This window comes from Pinus tabuliformis, chromosome 3_1, assembly GCF_031772625.1.
Source record: "Pinus tabuliformis cultivar Carrire ecotype Pingquan chromosome 3_1, CPIR1, whole genome shotgun sequence".
Lineage (NCBI taxonomy): Eukaryota > Viridiplantae > Streptophyta > Pinopsida > Pinales > Pinaceae > Pinus > Pinus tabuliformis.
This window is the reverse complement of record NC_142301.1, coordinates 170,264,135-170,283,824: the sequence shown is the minus strand read 5'-3', so window position 1 is coordinate 170,283,824 and position 19,690 is coordinate 170,264,135. Positions and strand designations below refer to the sequence as shown.

Genomic DNA, 19,690 nt, shown 5'->3' with positions numbered 1-19,690 from the left:
TCATCTCAGAGACTGTGTGGCGAGGAGGATCATGTTGTTGCAGTATATTTCGACTGAGGAGCAAGATGCTGACATTTTGACTAAGGCATTGTCAAAGTGTAAATTCGAGTTCCATAGAGACAGGATCGGGGTGGCAGAGAATCCATTTCTTGTTGAGAGGGAGTGTTGAAAATAGCAACAAGAAATGCTAAAAATAACATTTCAGAGTATTCCAATTTTAATTTGTCCCTGAATTAAAATTGAGAACTAAAATTCGAATTTAGTCTCATCAGCTGTTTGAAAAAATAATTAATTAATTCATCTTGAGTTAATTAGTTGGAGAAATTCAAATTAGTTGGAGAAATTCAAACATGAAGTCTTTGTGAAGTCATGCAATAGTTATCCCTTTGATTGAGGAAGCTATCCCTTAATTAAGGAGATAAGGATGAGTTGTAATTAGTTAGCTCAATTAACTGAGTTAAGTCTAGTTAGATTAATTCAAAACAGTTTGAGGAACTAATTGTGAGTTCAGTTAGTTAATGCATGCATGCATGCAACTAGTGTACTCTAGATAACTGAATATTCTCTCATAAAACACTCATGCATGTCAGTTCAGACAAAGACCCCGTTGAGATTAAAGGCAGGGACAATGTACTATCAGTTGCAAGAATTTTCCTATGAGAAAATCTCTTACATGCAGAAGGAATTCATTCCTTGAGGATTGCGTAGTTTTACAGTGTGGAAGAGCAGTGTTCCACTTGGTTGAAGGTGAATCATCCCAGAGGAACAATGCAAGGAAATAGGAGGCTTGGAGGACAGAGGAGTATGCATATGTGTTGTCTATTCTCTCTATATGAGCAACAATGAGGGATTGTATTGAGAGCTGGATAGCTGTGAGAGCTAACGCTTTGTGTAATCCTGAGATATTTCCACTTGTATGATAATACAAATAGCGGGGTTTTTAGCTGAGGCTTTCCCCACAATATTCTTCTGTGTTTCATGTGTGATTGTTTCTTCTTCTCTGTTATATGTGTTCTGTTTGATCTTGCTCAAATCGATTAAGCTTCTGCAAGTTTGATCGTAGGAGTAGATGAAGTATTTTGCTTTAGTACATTGCATAATTAGATTAATCTACAGTGATAATTTCTATAAATTGATCTGACCTTTGAGTTGTGTGCTAAGCTAAGCTAAAAGCTTTCGTGTAATCTTTTTTTGGATATTAAAAAAAGACTTTGGAATTAATTTTTGCCAGTGTTACTCTTCATGGAAATACTGTAAGATGTATTGTTTTTCATGCATAGATTTCTTTTTAGCCAACGATGATAGCTTCTGAAGAGTAATTTGAGTACAAGTATCTTGCTCAGTCACTGGGGTTTAAGTGGTAATTTAAATTTTGAATGTAATAGCAGGTACCTCTATTTATCTGAATTTTATTATAATTTTCGCGCTCTATTTTAATTGCTGAATTAAATTTTGCAGAAAAGTCCTGATTTTTAGATCATCGGGCATTTGGGGAATTTTTCAGTTGGACCAGCCAACTCCCGATCTGTGTTTTCTGAAGAGCCCAACTTAATTTGATCCCGGGCTTATCATAAGATTTTTAGTGGTGATGCATGAAGGGTTTTGAATTAAGCACGTCCTTTAAAATTCAAAAAATTTAATTTTTTATGTGCGAAATTGATAGATCTGGCTGTTGAGAGTCTTAGACTATCAGATCTGGGAGCGGAGTTGGACTCATACTCCTCAGATGTGATAGATCTACCATTATTGTACATAGATCTGTAAGTTATTTTTGTTTTTCTAACTTGGGTTTTTCTAAGTTTTAGTTTTATCATTGTATATATCGTTTGGGTGTTTTTTGTTGTCTTGTAGCTACAGATCTGAGGCAGAAATCTGTATGGAGTCCAAATCTAGGCCTTGGATCTCTGGGGTTCATCAACATCGTTGTGTAGGAATATTGTTCAAATTAATTTTGCAGTTTAAGGGTTAAAGAGTTTTAAATCTCGAATTTTACAAGGGTCCCAAATTTTTTAGATCTAGATATGTTCTTGAGGGTTTTAGGGTTAAATCTGAAGCAAGTGGATTCAACATTTTAAATTAAGATATCTGGAAATTTTTCTTCGGATCTTTGGCTACTTGTCTGCTGCCTGAGGTTTTTTCTAACCGAAAATTTCGAATTTGTTCATGCTGTCTACATCTTGGGGTTTTCTGGAAAATTTTGATTTTTTTTTTATTGTCTGAGTTTGGGTTTTAATTTTTTTTTTTAAGATCTGGAAAATCTTGGGTTTCTTCCTGCGTTTTTTTTTTTTTCTCTCCATCTGCAGATTAACTTCAAACTACTTCGCCCTCACTCCCTAACCTACAACGTATAACCCAGACTCCATTCCTCTGCGGCAAACCCTCTTCAACCTGTCATTCCCGCGAATTTCTTTAGCTCCCTCAATGCAACTTTCTTTCACTACGTTATTCCTCTTGTCTGCTGCGATTGCTCTCTTTCCGTTGCATCCATCAAGCCTCTATCGCTACTTCATCTCTGACAGCCGCACACCTATCCACAGCCTCTCAATCTGTCCTCCCTTTGCTGTTGCCTCATCCGGCTCCATCCTCAAACCCTGTCTGCCAACCCGCAACTATTCCTCCATCGTAGGCTGCACTCGTGTGCGATCCTCCAAACGCTACTTCTATTCACCTGCAAAACAACCCGTAGCTGCAAGCACTAGCCCTCATTCCCTCGCTGCGTCTTCTCTCATCTGTTGTCATTCCTTTCTGCAGCCTCCTTTCTCCTACGACCTGCACACAACCAAAAACATTCGACTTTTTTGTTATGTATGCGTTTGGCTAGATTTAGCTTTTAGCTTTTACGTAGGGTTAGGTTTGATATGCTTTTCAAATCTTTTGATTTTCCTTTAGTTAGGTTATGCACACAACCAAAAACATTCGACTTTTTTGTTATGTATGCGTTTGGCTAGATTTAGCTTTTAGCTTTTACGTAGGGTTAGGTTTGATATGCTTTTCAAATCTTTTGATTTTCCTTTAGTTAGGTTATTTCCCTTTCATTGTATAAAATCCGCTTTCGTTTTATTTTTAATTGTTTTTTTTTGGTATAGACTTAAGTTAGATTCATTAAAAGTTAAAAAAAAATTCAATTTTGTTTTCACTTTTATTTTGATTTTGATTAAAAAATATAAAAATTCTAAAAATTTTAAAAAGTCTAAAAATTCAAAAAATCTAAAAAATTTAAAATTCTTGTGACTAAGGAGTTAAAATAAATTAAAGGGATTTGCGCTTTAACATCAAATATTTTAATGTGGCCTATGGCCCATTAAAATCTTAAAATTTTAACCCTTTGATTCAGTTCGACTCCTTTATTTATCACATTGAAGTTATTGCCTAAGGAATAATTAAAATTAAAATTTGAAGTTCCTTAGTGTTATTTGGTGATTAAATGCATTTTTGATATTTCTCTATTGTCAAGTGCGATAAACGTTTTAAATCATATTGACTGTTGGAGAAAGTTAATTAATTCTAGATCTGGGCTATTAATGAAAATTATTTTAAATCTAGAATCTCTTGCATATTGCAGTTTTGGGCATTTATATTGATCATTCATGATTGTCACTATTCGTCACATATTGGAAAATTGTTGTGGATAACTTGTTTTTACTTAATCTATGGTTAATTAATCAAATTAAAGGCACTGGTCTGTAGTCATTTTTATCTTGTGATTGTGCCTATCTATTTCAATTGACCGATACTTGCTTTAAATTTATCAAGTTGTTCATCATTAAAATCTCCTAGAGCCCGTGTTCCACAGGCTACTCTCATCCATTCACCTTAAGGACTACTCCCCTTGACTTGCCTAGGAGAGAGTTTAAATGGAGTGAGTAAAGATTAGAGTGACAACCCTTACTTTGAGCGTTGTCGCGGTGCCTAGACACTTTGTGCGACAACAGGTTCTACTAGTAGAGAGTTTGACTGGGTTTTCCCCTTCTTAGGGGTTTTTCCCTTGCTGAGTGCCTACATTTGGTGTTCATTTGTTTTTCATGATCTTCATGATTTGATCACTGTTTGATGATCAACAATAATAACAAGAACAAGAAGAATCTAATATGTCACAAACAACTATCAAAGTAAAGATGAATCAAATTAATTAATCCTAGCTAAAGCTGCCCTAGATTTCTCAACAAAAGGCACCCACTCAAGTTTCAACTAAGTGATTCTAGGCCTCTAGGACCATTCTTCCTAATCTAGTCAACCTACATGACACAAGAAGAATGACTATCCTCTGCTTGACCATTCTACCTAATTTGGTCATATTTGACACAGGGAGAATGTCTCTCCTCTATTGCTATCTCATTAGCATTCCCTCTCACTGAAGCATTCTCAACAAGTCCAAGCTTGTCCCTGAAGCATAGTATTCAAAACCAGCCAGTTCGAACCAAAACTAGTCAAACCGGCTGGTTCATTAGCAAACTCCACTGACCGGTAGAAAAACCTGGTTAGACTGCCCTCCTCACCGGTTTTTTGGTTAAATTGGGCATAAACTACCTAGTTTATGACAGAACCAACCGGTTTTCCCATAAATCGGTCAATTCTGTCATAAACCGGCTGATTTTTCCATAGACCGGTCGATTCTATCATAAACCAGTTGGTTCATTGCCAAGCTAGCCACGAACTCGATAGAAAGTGGTTTTGTGAGTTTTGAAGCGGGTTTGAGGGAAACTTGGCCCTGTTTCCCTCCAAAAACAACCCCTCCAAGAAAATCATGTTTCCCCGTCATTTTCGTCACACATCTCAACCCTAGGAACTTTGGCAATCAATGGTAATGTTAAATTCTTAAAGTAAAAGTGACATTTCCTTTATCTTTCATTTTCATCCTTTTACTTAAATTTTTAACATTGCCATGAAATGACTCAGGATGTTTGAGAGTGGTTTCAACGTCATTGGATGTCATATGGACAAACTAGAATTTTAGATTTCACTCAAAATTCAACAGATTTAATGGTTTTTGGGATTTCATAGTTTGGGCTTTTGCAATGTTTCCATTTGATTCTATCACATGTGAGGGTATTAGATTGGCATTTGATCAAGAGCATGAAGCCCTTTAAGAACCTTGATGTTGGTGGCATTGATTGTTGAACTTTGTTGATGTTGGTGGTATTGATTGTTGAACTCCTCTACCATGGCCTTAACAAAAATGTACCTTTCACTCAAAGGAAAATAACTGGTTAGGCATGCTAAGCTTTTTCTACCACATTATAAGGTTGAGGAGATGAACCCTTCACTCAAACCAAAATCATTGGTTAGACATGTTAAACTTTTTCAATTTCTATCATATTATAAGGTTGAGCAATCCAAGTTTGAAGACTTTGAGCTAGATGATGTTTATGTATCTCTTGTTGATGATCCCATTTCTAGTAGTGCTGAATCAATGATGAGTTTCATGAGTGATCATGTTGATCAGTGATTTGTAGTTTTGATGTCTAGTTTTGCTACTACTACTACCACTACTACTGAGGTTGCAGAGGAGTTTTAGGAGTCCTCAAACTCTGAGCCAGATTATTTATGTAGCTAATGTTGATGATCCAATGTCTACTAGTGGTGATGAGGAGTGATCATGTTGATCACTAATATGTAGACTTGTAGTAGGCCAGTGGCCCCATAGCTTGTAGCATTGTTGTTGGATTCTAGAGGGCACGCAAACTTTGCATATTTTGTCTCTATTGGTTTGGAATCATGATTTGAAATCTTAAAAATAGTTTTTTTCATTAAAAATTAATTATTTCATGGGCTTTTTTAAATACCGGTTCATTGAGATCTGAGCAGTCCCAGTTTGACTGATTCCGGTTTGATAGGTGGACCAGTCCAATCACTGGTTCCGGTTTTGAATACTATGCCCTGAATATACAAACTTCACTTTGGACAAAGGCTTTGTAAGAATATCAACTATTTGCTTATCCGTAGAGATGTACTAGAGCTTCACTATGTTGATTTCTGGTAGCATCGGATGTGCTTTAAGCCTCAAAATTTGCAAGGAAGCTTGGACACATGTATTCCACAATACTCATAGATTGTTTTGGGAAATTCCACTTGGAATCAGTTCTATTAAAATAATTATTTATTTTTAATGGGTACAAAGTCTAAAATTAGGGAATTAAAATAATTAAAGGGTATTAATCTAACTGTGGGTGAAACTTCTAGAAGAAGACAAGGATCAAGCCAAAATAATCTGAGCCATTGATTAGAATCTAATTTGGGCCGTTGGTTCTCAACAATAGGGTTATAAGAGGAGGCTTGATGGGCATTTGGAATACATCGAGTGAGAGATCAGAGATCGAATTTCTGAAGAGAGCAGCGTAGCAGTTGCCAGAGAGAAGTTCGAAGTGATTTCTTGCAGTGAGGGGCAGGGATAGTTCCGGTTGGAGATTTTTCCTGATCTGGGAATACTCAGTAGAGGAGGCAGAGAGAGATCCGGAAGAGACAATTCAAAGTCTACGCTGGGCAATGTAGGCTGATGCAAAGGCAACGTAGAGCCTTGAGGAGATCTGTACTTTTGCTGGAGACGTCGATTTTTGAAGCCGGAAGCTGGGCTGTGAGACTGGGAGGACAAAATTGAAGCCTCAAAGGCAAATCGATCGGCTGAAGGGGTGACACTGTCCCTAGAAGTTGTGACGTTGGGCCTACGCAGTGACTGCGCAGAGGCAGCAAGGGATAAGCCATTCTGTGGCTGGATTAGTCGGGATCGCCAATGATAGTGTGAGGTATTTCTCACTAATCTTCTATTAGCCATATTCTCTGTACTGGATAGCCAACAAGGCATCCAGAGATTGTATTAAAAAAACCACTGCTTAATAATACAAACCCTCAGCTGCTGCATCGATTTTCCCGCATTGGGTTTTTTCGGGGACATTTGTCCAAAAATAACGATGTCATGTGTCGTGTATTTCTTTCTTGCTCAGTTACTTGTTTCCGCATATAATTTTAATTGGTGAAGGCTGCAATGTATTAGTTTCGGTATTTGCTGTAGGAAGTAGTAAATAATTTGTTCAGTAATTAACAAATAGAAGGAACTTAATCAGTTGCTGCAGTGGAAATTTGGGTTTACAAATTTTCACATGGTATCAAAGGTGCAGGTGAAGCAAGAGAGTAGAGCCGGAAGAACCCAATGCTGAAGAAAAGGAGGGTCGAAGCGCTGCCCTAGGCAACAAATCGAATCCCCATAGGGATTGCACAGTCTAGGCAGGAGGGCCAAATTTTTGAGGAAGGGCTCTCTCTGAGTGAGTCGACAGAGAGGTAAGACTTCCAGATCGAAGTTTGCCAGTGTCAGAGGGAGCAGCGTAGAAGCTTCAACGAAGAGGAGGTTTCTGGTGTGACACAGTTTTCTGCAGTAGTTGCTGGGGCATAAAAACGTCATAAGGAAGAAGAGAGACACTGTTGAGTGAATTCCTCCTCAAAGGACTTCTAGCCAAAAAGTCTGAATTCTCATTTGCTGAGTAGCAGCACGGAGCAACAAATCTACTAACTCCAACAGGGAGTGTGTAGGCCAGCCCAACAACAACGCAAAGGAGAGAGGAGGCTTCGACATTTCATTGGCAGAGATGGCAACTAATGGGTTGCGAGATCAAGATCGGTTGGAGGGTGCATCCAACGATGTGATCTAGAAGGCAAGGATCTCATGCCTTCTAGATGAGTACCATCTCAAAACTTACAACGACATTGTGGTAGCTGTACCCGCGGATCTAGATCCGCTCAAGAAGTACAAAGCTGAGATGGCGAAGGCCAAGAGGTTGATCCTCAACATAGTGAGGGATCATGTAGTGTATCACATTGCCGGCAAGGATACTGCTCGGCAGATGTGGGAAGCTTTGGCCACGCTATATGAAGGATCTTCCGAGCAACAAAAGATGTACTTGGAGTAGAAGATGAGATCCATGCAGATGCAGAAGGGGGAACACATTGATCCGTTCCTTACGAAGCTTTAGGAGATCCGAGACTCGTTGGCAGCTGTGGGGTCAACACCTCAGCCTACCGAGATGGTAAGGTTGGCCCTGAACTTAGTTTCAGAAGAATGGCAAGTGTTTGTCCAGAGTATCCTGGGAAGAGAGAGATTGGCAGATTGGGAAGGGATGTGGGTCGCTCTTCAGCAGGAAGAGATGAGGAGAGACTTAGTCGAGTGCAAACTTGATAGTAGCAGCAACAACAGTGGGACAGAGCCAAAGGAGCGGAATGAGAATGCAACCCTCACATCTAAGGGACAGCAAAAGCAATGGAAAAAGAAGAAAGCTGTTTCAAAGATCAAGTGCTTCCGTTATGGCGAACTTGGTCACTACGCTACACATTGTCCTCTCAAGAAGAAGGACAAGGATGAGAAGCATGATCCGAAGGCTGCATCCACACAGATTGAGGAGGAGGAGTTTGCCATGATTGCCCAGAGGTGGGGTGATATAGAACTGTAGTTCGGAAGAACTGCAGATGGGCAAGATCCTTGAGGAGTCCAACTCTCGGATCAATACCTTGCTACAGGAGCCCAGATCAGAAGTAGCAAGATGAACCAATGTTAGTTGATGTAGAGGAGTGTCGGAGTGACAATTGCAGTGGCTAGGAGCGCGAGAAACTGAGCAGCGCAAAGCTACAGTTGGCAGCAGTGCAGTTGGCATAGAGCAGAGTCAGCGACAACGCATAGGCTTCAGAAGGTTAGCACAGAAACTAGCAGCAGTCAGAACTCCAGTAACAGATGCATCATACTGAACACCTGTTCAATAATTTTGGATGCTTTTCTGTTGCTGATGCAGTAGCAGTAGCAGTTGGAGAAGGTTGCAGTGCAGATGTAGAGTTGGTAGTGGCAGTGCCAGCAGCACCACAGATGCAAAATTTGAGAGGGAGTTGTAGTACAGATGCATTGTTGACAACGGCAGGGTCAGTAGCAGTACATATGTAGCATTTGTGTAGTAGTTGGTGGGAAGTGATGTTAGACATCAGCGGCGCAGAAGGAGATGTTACAAAGAAGGGTGATGCTTTAGCAGGTTGCATTACTAGAGCACATTCCTCGCTAAGAGGGAGTGTTGATTTATGGTAGCATTGGATGTGCTCTAAGCCTCAAAATTTGCAGGGAGGCTTGGACACATGTATTCCACAATACCCATAAATCGTTTTGGGAAACTACACCCGGTATCAGTTTTATTAAAATAATTAATTATTTTTAATGAGTACCTAAGTCTAAACTTAGGGAATTAAAATATTTAAAGGGTATTAATATAATTGTGGGTGAAACTTCTAGAAGAAGACGAGGATCAAGCCAAAATAATTTGAGCTATTGATTAGAATTCAATCTGGGCCGTTGGTTCTCAACAGAAGCATTATAAGAGGAGGCTTGATGGGCATTTGGAAAATACATCAAGTGAGAGATCAGAGATCGAATTTCTGAAGAGATTAGCGCAGTAGTTGCCAGAGAGAAGTTCGAAGTGATTTCTTGCAATGAGGGGCAGGGATAGTTCTGGTTGGAGATTTCTCTTGATCTGGGAATACTCAGCAGAGGAGGTAGAGGGAGATCCGAGAGAGGCAGTGCAGAGGCTATGCTGGGGAGCGTAGGCTGACGTAGAGGTAGCGCAAAGCCTTGAGGAGATCTGTCTTTTTGTTGGAGAGGTCGATTTCTGAAGCAGGAAGTCGGGGTGTGAGATTGGGAGGACAAAATCGAAATCTCAGAGGCAAATCGATTAGCAAAAGGGGTGACGCTATCCCTAGAAGCTGTGACGCTAGGCCTACGCAGTGACTGCGTAGAGGCAATGCAGAGGCAACAAGGGATAAGCCATTCTGTGGCTGGATCAGTCGGGATCGCCAGTGATAGTGTGAGGTATTTCTCACTAATATTTTGTCGGTCATATTCTTTATACTGGATAGCCAGCAGGCATCCAAAGATTGTATTCATAAAACTATTGCTTAATAATACAAACCCTCAGCTGTTGCACCGATTTTCCCGCATTGGGTTTTTCCAGGGACATTTGTCCAAAAATAATGGTGTCATGTGTTGTGTATTCCTTTGTTGCTCAGTGACTTGTTTCTGCATATAAGTTTAATTGGTGAAGGCTTCAATGTATTAGTTTCGATATTTGTTATAGGAAGTAGTAAATAATTTGTTCAGTAATTAACAAATAGAAGGAACTTAATCAGTTGCTGCAGTAGAAATTTGGGCTTCCAAATTTTGACACACTACTCCCTTCTGAACCATGGTACTTAATATGGATGTGCTTCGACCGATCATGGAAAACTAAGTTTTCTGTAAGCTTCACACAACTTTAATTATCACAATATATCACAGTCGGTTCCACCACTTGATTGAATAGTCATGCGAGTAACTTCCGAAGCCACCTTGCTTCACAACTTGCTAAATTGGATACAATATACTTTGCCTTCGCAATGCCGAGTGTAACGAATGTCTGTTTCCTGCTCATCCATGAAATCATAATAGAGCCCAAACTGAAGCAACCTCCAGTTGTACCCTTCCTGTCTTTCGCACACCCTGCTCAATCTGAATTTGTATATCCCTACAACGGTATATCATTGTTTGAGACATATCACAAACCATAATCAACTGTACCACGTAAATACCTCACTACATGCTTTGTTGCAATTCAATGATCATGTCTTGGTTCCACCTGGAACTGGTTCAAAGTGTTTACTGCAAAGCAAATGTCTGGCCTGGTATTAACCAAAAACATCAAAGAGCCAATCAACTTTCCATACATAGATGGATACCAAATCTGACTCAGAGCCTCTCAACTTTCTTAAATTAGTCACCATGGGAGTTGCCATCGATTTATAGTCCGTCATTCCAAACTTTTGAAGGATCTTGATATTATACTTCCCCTGACCAAGGAAGATTTCCCCAGGCTTCTGCCAAACTTCTAGTCCCAAATAGTAGTGTATCAAGACAAGATCCTTCATATCAAATTGTAAAGCCCTAAATTTCAAATTTTTACCAAGGTATAACCATTCAGAATATCAAAATTTATCAATTTGATTTTGAGTACCTACATGGGTTTCTGTGGTTGAAGATGTTTTTGATTTGCTGGGCTCTCGCTCCCATTACCAAACGATCAAAACCTCCCTGCCAAACTGGGTATAGTCTCAATACCCAACTCCAAAGTACTTCCAGTTCGAGGTACTTTGGTCCCCGTGCCCAAAATTTCAAGAACAATGAAAGCTCAACTCGTTCAATACTGACTTGTTCAAAATTCTGCCTCTCTGTAAAAATTCTCCCCCCTTGTTATGGCCTCCTCAACCCCTTTATATTCTTCCTTCGGCTGTCCCCATCTCTCCACCGCCGCTGCACAATATCTTCTTGACTCTTCTTTACTCCTTGCCACCTGCAATGCCTTAGGTTCTCTGTCTCTCTTATGTTTAAAGAGTATTTATAGCTTATGTGACTCATCAACTTTATTATTTCCTTTTTAATTCGATAAGTGTTATTTTATGTTTATTTGGGTCTTGTTTAGTTAATGAAATGTCTCATGTATACATTCATGGTTTTATTTGTAATTTTAATATTTCACTTTATTAAATATTTACATAAGTTCTTTTATTTATTTAATTAAATCAATTAAATTAAATTTATGTTTTATTTCCTTTAATTATGTATATAGATATATACGTATATGGGTGGTATGTATCGAAGACTTCACTTGATATATTTATTGTATTATGGTAAGTTAGGAATTTACTTCGATAACTTATTTATTAACCTAAATTAGATATTTTCCAATATTAGACGGTATCTATACTAGTGTCGTGTATGCGATGTATGCATATGTAACTATCATATGCATGACTCATATACATGCTAATATTCACATTTTGTTTGTAATTGTAGGAGGGTCGTTACACAAATTCAGCAATCAACTCCCTCATACATTGAATAATGAGATGCTCTATACCTGTCAAAAATAAGTCATCAACATACAACAATAAAATCATAGGTTCATTTTTCACAACCTTGATATATAGGTTTGGATCAACATCACTTTTGGAGAAACCAAGTCTTGTCAGGTAGCCATCAATTTGAGAATACCAGGCTCTAGGTGCTTACTTAAGTCCATACAAGGATTTCTTCAATCTGCAAACGTGAGACTCTTTCCCATGAACCTCAAAGCCTTGAGGTTGTTCTATGTACACTTCTTCCTCAATCACACCATTGAAGAAGGCAACCTTTACACCCATCTCATGTAAATTCCAACCATAGAAGCAACAATAGAGATAATAGATCTAATAGTAGTGTACTTGGCAACTGGAGCAAAAGTCTCATCATAATCCTCTCCCTCTTTTTGGGAGAATCCTCTAGCCACAAATATTGCGTTGTACTTGTTAATACTACCATCCACTGCATGCTTAATCTTGTATACCCATTTGTAGGTCACCACCAATTTCCCTTCAGGTCTAGGCACAATCTCCCATACATCATTCTTCATAATAGATTGGTATTCTTCCAACATCGCGTCCTTCCAAACTTGTTGGCTAACTGCCTCTTCATAGGTGGAAGGTTCAGAATTGATGAGATTAGTCATCAATGCCGCATATCCAAAATACCTCTTTGGTCTCTTGCTTTCCTTGAAGGTGCCATGTGGTGCTGCTTGTCCTTCTTCTTTCTGCAAGGTAGATCTAAGTTAAGATGGCCTCTTCTTGATTTCAGGACAACTGGATTCATTGGTTCACTAGGCCCTTGTGGCTCTTCTTGATGATCTATGGGATGTTTTGAAGGATTGGGTGGACTTGAACCTTATTCCTTGGGAGCTTCATGTTCTTTATCATCATCAGAGTCCATGGGAACTTCTTTAGTCTTCTAGTAGGCAACATTCTCATCAAAGGTAACGTCTCTGTTGAATTCAACCTGTTGTTGTCCTGGAACATAGATTCTATATGCCTTTGATGACTCGCTGTATCCAACGAATATTCCTTTCTTTCCTGAAGGCTCTAGTTTCTTCCTTTTATCTTTGGGCACATGAATGTAAACTAGATAACCAAAGATTTCCTTGGAAGTGTATTCTTTTCCATTATCTGATCTAAAAATCTTGATTTTCTTTCCTGTCAAGTTTTCTACTTCAAGCTTAAATTCTTGAAACTCGCTGAAGACTTCATCCTTGGTTTTCATGAAGTAAATCCACATCCTGCGAGAGAAGTCATTAATAAAAGGTACATAGCATAGAGAGCCTCCAAGAGATTTCACTGGCATTGGACTACATATATTAGAATAAACTAGAACCAAGATTTCCTTGGGCCTAATTTCATTGCATGGAAAAGGCTTCTTGACATTCTTCCCAAGAGCACAACCTTTACATACCCCATCTGTAATTCTGGAACACCTGAAACCATCTGATTTAAAGTTGGCAAGGCTCTGTAGTGAAGGTGAGCATAGCTTCTATGCCATAATTCACATGCATTAATATCATTATGCACTAATGCTTGAGTTGGTTGTTTCAAGATTCTATACAACCTTCCTTCACGAGTTCCAATTACTCTAGCATAGTCTATACTCGAGCCCTTGGGCCATACAAGGACTTTTCCATCAACAAATGCTCCTCTATCTCCTTTATCTTCCAAACATGAAATAAAAGCCAAATTATTTTTCAAACCTGGTACATATATTATGTTGCTAATATGGATGTTTTCACCTAATTCCAACTTAATGTATGTTTTCCCAATGCCTTTGACTGTATAACAATTGTTATCTTCGAGCTCTATTGTTAAAATTGGCAACTAGGGCCAAACTCCATGTGGGTCTTCTTATTCATGACAACTGATATTTTTCTTGGATTCCTCTCGTCGAGAGGTGTAGGATTGATCTAAAGATCATCCGATTCCGACATGTATTCATGGAGATATGAATTTATTTGTGTTATGTGACAATTCGTCAAGGTCGGCCAACAACCAAATTACCCCCATCTATCCTCAACGTTGCACTATAAATAGAGGTGGCTTGCAAGTCATTTTAGACACACCTCTTGTGATCTCTTCCTCTCCACTTGTCTTTGGGTTTTGGTGGTAGGAGAGATCTAAAGAGGATACGCTGCCCTAGAGGAGATGCCCTAGACCTTAACGCTGTCATGGAGGAGGCTTTAACGCAGTGAAGGAGGCCTCCATAACGCAGCAAGGAGAGATCTAATCGCTGGTCTAGAAGAGACCCTATCCGCTGTCCTAAAAGGCACCTATATGCAGTCCTAAGGAGAGACCTACACGCTGTTCAAAAGAGCCCTAGCCGCAGTTCTGTTTGTGCCCTAGTCACAGTCCAGATGCGCCCTAACTGTCGGCCTTACCGCAGCAAAAGGAGGACTCTACTGCAGTCCCAAAGGTGATATAATCCACAGTCAGTGAGGGTTCTATGCAGCAAGAGGAGGATCCTTATAAGCTAGAAAGAGGAGACCTTAACTAGCCCTAGCCACAGTAAAAAAGAAGACTATTCAAGCATGCCCTAGCCACAGTAAAAAAGAAGACTATTCAAGCATGTCCTAGCCGCAGTAAAAAAGAAGACTATTCAAGCATGCCCTAGCCGCAGTCATGGAGTCTTACCATAGCTAAATGATGCCTAATCTAACCTTCGATTTGGACAGGGACAATGTCAAGCTTCAGGCAGATAAGGAAGGTCTGAAAATCAGTGCGAGTAGCTTGTATGACGTGGAGAAGAGTGCTGAAGGGTATGCGTTGAAGTCTGTCCAGCAAGGCGTGCTTGGACAACATATGTTAGGGCTGTGTTGACATAAATGCAAGGGCATAATTGTTGTATGTTGCAGACCTTGATTTAGAAGCTGTGTACAGTCACTTGGATGGAACAAGGGGTGTGAAACCCTGAACTTGATGAAGGCTATGAACAATGAATTTTGTGGAAGAGAAATCACTGTGTTGAACACCTTTATACAGTGACCTTTGGAGCAGCAAAGGGGACTGTTAGAGGGCAGATTAATATAGGCCTATGTTTAGTGACCTTGGTGGAGCTTCGTCATTAATAGAAGGCAGATTGATGAGCTGATCGTATGAAGGTGCAGACTTCCTTGTGAGCAGCAGAGGAAAACTGTGTGTTAGGCCGCAGGCCATAACACCACAGTCAATATTTCGTATGGGTATTTGAGGGCCCAGATCATTAGCATAATACATGGAGCTGTCATACTGCTGAAGCCATTAGAGGGCTGTATGATGTTGCTGCAATATGAGATGGATAGAGCTATTGTCATGGGTTGGTATTATTGCATTGAGGATTAGACTGCTAGCTAGGTGCAGCATGGTGATGGAATCACCTTGGAGAATCAGTTGAAGAATGTTTGCCTTCACCCGAGTTCAGAACTGCAGTCCTTGTCATCTTCATGGTGAAGATCTCTGATGTCTGATCTTGACAAGTCAAAGTGTTGACTTCTGATGTATATGTACTATCTCTCTCTCTGCTGAACTATTGAAGAATATAAGAAGATTTGATCAAGGGTTTCCCCACATTGGGGTTTGTCCCTGGCTGGTGCCACATCTTGTGTCCTCTTGTGTTGGCTTGTTTTCTGATGTTTATGTTTATGTTCTATCTGCACTTTACTATCATGCTGATGTGATTGCTAATCTGGAATTGATATTGAGCCTAAATGGAAAAATTGAAGTAAACATACCTAAAATTAACATCTATCTTTTGAGATAATCTCTTTTCTATTGGACTTGTGAGATTGTTACGATCCCCTACCATGTGTCCTGAGGCACCACTATCTACTAGCCACAAATCATCGCTATCCCAATGTCCAAGCATGAATTCCAAGAAACTATGACATGTATCCCAATGCAATTAGATGTGGTTGTATGTAGGTACGGATCCTAATGTAGGTACACAGATCACAAGGCATTATGCATGTACCTCGATGCATGGTACTGTAATATTCCTACTTAGGATATACAGTGATAAACAAAGCAAAGATGAACATGCACACACAAAAATTCAGACACATAAGTGAACACCTGGAAATTCTCTAAAAATATCATCCAGCTGGGCCATTTTATTAAATGAAGCAGTAGTACAATGGGGTATGTTAGGGGTGCACCTGGGCTTGCCATAAAGGCAAGCTAGACAAGTCCCAGGTGGAAAAATGCAATGCCCGGATGCTGAAATGTACTGCTTCAACTATGCTTTGTGCTGCCCTGGAAGAACTACTCTATCTGCTGGAAAGAACCTGCTGAATGACCCACCTCCGGTGCTCAAAATATTCCGGGAAATTAATCCCGGTCTCCTCGCCAATAACCCACCAAAACCTAGGAAGGGTTTGGCCTACTTCCGACCCCCAAAATTGACCCCAATTTCAGCGTGATCCTCAACTGGTTGGGTATTTCGGCCCTCCTGGAAAAACACTGCTCCAACGCTCCCAAAATGGTGCAAAAGGATGGTGGTCCACCCCTCCGGTTAACTCCCTAAATCCCCAGCTCAAATCAGCTCCAAATGGTCACCTCCCTAGTTCTCACATGCACCCAGAAACTCCTCCTGCGCAGGCCCACACAGTCCCCAAAAAATGGTCACGCTGCTACAGCAAGGCTCCTCAAGGTTTGACTGATCTTTCCCCCAAAATCTCCAGCAATGTATGGTGCAATTCTCCCTCATAAATCCTCAAGAAGATTGCTGCTCTTTTCTGGCCCTCCAAGGTAGATTGTACTCCTCTCCTACGCCCAGAAAGCAGCAAGAAAACCCACGATATGCCTGAAGATTATGCTGAACATGCTCACAATGAAATCGACTTCCCTCCTTGGGCTGACACTCGAAGTCCACCAAAGCAAGGGGTGAGAAACTCGCTTGAGAATCGCGGGGCAGACTTGGCTCAACAGCGCAAGCGTGCTAGGTAGTCAAAAGATGCAAACTGAAGTGAGCCTCTTCTATTTATCCTTGGCTTTCCTCTTCCTCACGTGGGACCCATCATAGTGTGCCTTCCTTTCCCAAGAAGCTCGAATTGCCTACTGGTGCGTATTTTCTCTTGTCTGGCCCCCACATTCCACTAGGGGCTCGATTTGCCTATCTTCCTTGTGCAAGTGCCTCCCTTAATCAAAATTGGAAGTGGGGTCCTCCATCCCACTTCTCCTAACTTGGAAACCAAAATGTTAAAATTAGGAAAAATTTATTTTCTCACTTAGCAATAGTTGCTAAGTGGGAATATCATAGGTACACATTCCCAATGCACAACTCCAAACATACAATAGCACATGTAGTTTCAACTAGTTGTTAGGCATTGACATATATAAGATGTGTCAACACAAATGACTTCGTCACTGTTACATGTCTTTGACATTTTGGATTTGTTTTTTTGGTTCCGATGAAAATCTCTGGTTTTCCAAAATCTGTATGTGTGGATAGTAAGTAAATTGGTCGACTGGAAAACCATGGATATGTAATCAAATTGGAACCATTTTATGTGTTTATTGAACAGATTAAAACTTCTTTTCTTACTTTGGATTTCAGGTTTCAATGGCGGCAGCAATATCGTCGACAATATCCAGATGAATTTTTCCAGAGGTCTGCGTCAAAGTAAGTTTCTTCTTTGTCATCCTTATATCCTATTTGGTTAAGTTGAGCCAGTCTTCTCTGCTTCTCCCATGGCTCTAAGGCCTAGATGGAACTGGGTCAAAACATAGGAAAGGTTAGGAGTCAGAAGGGTTTCACGATCATGGATGAAACAGATTAGAGTACTTTTCCCATTTAGTTTTATTTTCGATAAAGATTTGTTGTTTTAATTGATATGGATCCTAGTAGTGAGTGCTACATCTTCACATTACCGCATAATTCTTCATCTTTATAAGTCTCTCTCCCCATTCCTTATGGTTCCTAATTTTCTTTATTTATTTTTATGCATACTGACCATACATATGTTTAGAACTATTACTTGGAATGTTGCATTTTTAAGGGGACTTATGTTTTCTTAGGGGTAAAGATGATGCACAAGTTGACTATATTCCAGCTCCAAGGGTTACTGAAGCAGACAAATCAAATGACAGAAGGTATACTTTCAAGTTTAACTACACTGTTGTGTTCATGGCTTTATAGATTCTGATCAGAACGGCAATGTTTAATGGGTTTGAAATATATATATATATAACTACACTGTTGTGTTCATGGCTTTATAGATTCTGATCAAAACGACAATGTTTAATGGGTTTGAAATATATATATATATGGAAGGAACTAGAATGTACTGGCTCCAAAATGCTTGGCATATTAACCTTAAGGCTTACAGGAAGGGCTTGGATGAAAGTGTTTTCTTGATTAGTTTTATTATATGGTTTATTTACATCCTCATTTGACTTTGGAGTTTTAGATTAGAGTTGCTGGCAGAGGAAACTCTGGATTCAGCTCCTTTTGTGTTCTATTCTTGTATTAGATGTGCTTCTGTTTGAAATCTGAACCAGATTTTTACAGGTCATTAAAGAGGGCACTTGATCGGAGACTCTATCTCATTATGCATGGGACTCCTTATGGTGCTCCAAAAGACAAACCTGTATGGCATTTTCCAGAAAAATTGTACACAAATGAAGAAACATTGCGTAAGGTTAGCTAACGTGAAAGTACTACTCTAAACTTTACTTTTTAAGTTAACTTCAAGATTCATGACATAAGTGTGTGCTCAAGGTATGCTTATTTCGCTTAACAGTGTGCAGAATCTGCCTTAAAATCTGTAATTGGAGGCCTTTCCAATTGTTACTTTGTGGGCAATGCTCCTTGTGCCCATATTGCTGTGCAATCTAAGCAATCAGGGGATGAAGATCCTTCATACTTCAAGGTATGCATTTTCAATCATGTAATTCATTACGATTATGGAACATGCTATTTTTAAGATAAACTATCGTATACAATGTACACATTTAGAAAAAATTAAAATTACCTTCATGATAGATGATAACAGAAAACTGGATGGTGGAAATCTTGTCATTGATGTATGCCAAGGCAAGTTTGGTGATCAAGACATGAGAATGGGTTTTTTGTACACATGTACTCTAGATGCAGAATTGATATGAGACATTGTGCATTTCATCCCAAGATGATCATGTTGTTCATCAATTGAGGAAAGCCTGAAAAGTCATCTGTTGTTTCCAGCAAGTACCCTACAATTCTTAGTCTTATACCCCTAGTTTAATTAATGCCCTTTAATTATTTTAATTTCCTAAGTTTAGACTTAGGTTTCCATTAAAAATAATTAATTATTTTAATAAAACCTTCTCTGGGTGGAATTTGCCAAAACGATTCCTAGGTATTCTGGAATACATGTGTCCTAGCCTCCTTGCAAAATTCGAGGCTTAGAGCACATCCAATGCTACGAGAAATCAACAAATGGTTCCATTGTCTTCTTTCCACTGGCACAACCTAGACATACTCCATCATGTTGGGCTTGAACATCGGGAATACCAGAGACCAATTTCTTCAATTTCGGAAGAGCATCATAATGTAAATGGGCCAATCTTCGGTGCCATAACTCGCTTAGATGATTAGTATCATGGATCAATGCTAGAAGAGGTCTTCCAGTAACTTTGTAGAGTCCTTCAAATCTCGATCCCAATGTGAATGCATCTCTCATAGGTGATCCAATAGGGCAAGTAAGAACCTTTCCCTTGATGAAGGCAACTCTCATCCCTCTGTCTTCCAAAATAGATATTGATACCAAATTCTTCTTCAATCCTGGGACATACATCACATCATAGAGCAAAACAAAGTCCTCGAAATCCA

At 39.6% G+C, this 19,690-nt stretch overlaps 1 protein-coding gene across 1 annotated transcript in view; it reads left to right on the top strand.

Moving 5' to 3' along the window:
• The window catches only part of DECOY (decoy), a 139,955-nt gene that overhangs the window by 52,602 nt on the left and 67,663 nt on the right, over positions 1–19,690 (top strand). The window contains exons 2-5 of the mRNA XM_089412602.1: positions 17,435–17,500; positions 17,896–17,970; positions 18,389–18,518; positions 18,621–18,749. Coding sequence (XP_089268728.1) covers positions 17,435–17,500; positions 17,896–17,970; positions 18,389–18,518; positions 18,621–18,749 — 400 coding nt within the window. The remainder of the gene's footprint in view (positions 1–17,434; positions 17,501–17,895; positions 17,971–18,388; positions 18,519–18,620; positions 18,750–19,690) is intronic.